This window comes from Microtus ochrogaster (assembly GCF_000317375.1).
Source record: "Microtus ochrogaster isolate Prairie Vole_2 chromosome 14 unlocalized genomic scaffold, MicOch1.0 chr14_random_3, whole genome shotgun sequence".
In the NCBI taxonomy this organism is placed as follows: Eukaryota; Metazoa; Chordata; class Mammalia; order Rodentia; family Cricetidae; genus Microtus; species Microtus ochrogaster.
In genome coordinates, this window is record NW_004949098.1 from 15,161,927 (window position 1) to 15,163,175 (window position 1,249).

General features: G+C 37.4%; 1 gene segment (V, D, J or C); it reads right to left on the reverse strand.

Moving 5' to 3' along the window:
- Positions 1 to 326: 326 nt before the first annotated feature.
- LOC101984040 lies at positions 327 to 809 on the reverse strand. The segment is given in 2 exon segments: positions 327 to 637; positions 761 to 809. Coding segments are annotated over 2 exon segments (360 nt in total).
- Between the last annotated feature and the right edge of the window lie 440 nt (positions 810 to 1,249).

A 1,249-nucleotide genomic window follows, 5' to 3' on the forward strand; every position in this document is an offset into this window, starting at 1 on the left:
AATTTTTATTGTGTGTGTGTATTTTAACGTGTATGTTTTATGAATTTTAGCTATTGACATAACTATGTTGTACAGGAAAAGCCTTTTTGTTTTGGAAATAATAAAAATAATTCCTCTGCTTTTAATGCTTGTGTTTGGAAAGAAGACAGAGATTTAAGGGATAAAATTTCCTCTGATCTCTGTGCAGAAAAATCACATTAACTTTTAAATATCAGCAAAAAAATAAATAAAATAAAAAAGAGTCCTAGCTGCAGAAGACCACAGAAGGAACAATTTCAGTAGCGTTGACTCTTGCTTCTGCTTCCTGTGGAAGTTTATTTCAAGGCTTATATCACTGTGGGAGGAGTACGAAAACCTTGTTGACAATAATAAGTTGCAACATCTTCAGGCTGCAGACCACTGATCTTAAGAGAATACTGTGTGCCAGATCCACTGCCACTGAACCTTGGAGGAATCCCATCTGCCAATCTGTTTGTAGCATAGATCAGGAGCTTAGGAGGTTTCCCTGGTTTCTGCTGATACCACACTAAATAACTTTTAATGTTCTGACCTGCCTGGCATGTTATGGTGATACTGTCTCCCAGAGATGAAGACAGGGAGGCTGGAGACTGGGTCATCTGAATTTCACATCTAGCACCTGAGGTTGAAAAATTGAAAACAAATTCTTTCAAAATTAATTTTGCTATTTGAGGACTTTCACAGAGGCAATGAAGAGCTGACCATACTCAGATGAATACCTTCTCAATGCTCTCTTCCTTACCTGCAAGCCAGAGTAGCAGCAAACCCAGAAGATGAGTGGTGATCATCATTTCTGTGCTGTGATTTTTCTGAACCTGACTCCAGCACATGGTGTTATCTATCTATGAAGAAGTCCTCGGACAGTGGGCTGTGCTCTGGGCATATGCAAATCAACAATGCCTAGGCATAGTCACAGGCTTGCTGAAGTCTTCATTAAAGGCCTGTGGTTGTCTTATGTCTCAGATCAGACAGTAAGTATATGTTCATTTGTAGGGAATATGCTCCTCTTTGAACAACAAAGTATAGCATGGGATTATAAATTTATTTTTATACCTGTTATGTATAATGTAGAATTTCCTTTCTATGTTTTCCTTCGATGTCAAGTACTGTCAGATATGGTACAGTTCTTGAAAGTACATAAATCATTACAGGATTCTTTCATAGGTATCTGTAGTTATTACTGAGGGAAGGCACTTCTTTTTTTCTATTTATATATGGGATTGTATTTTAA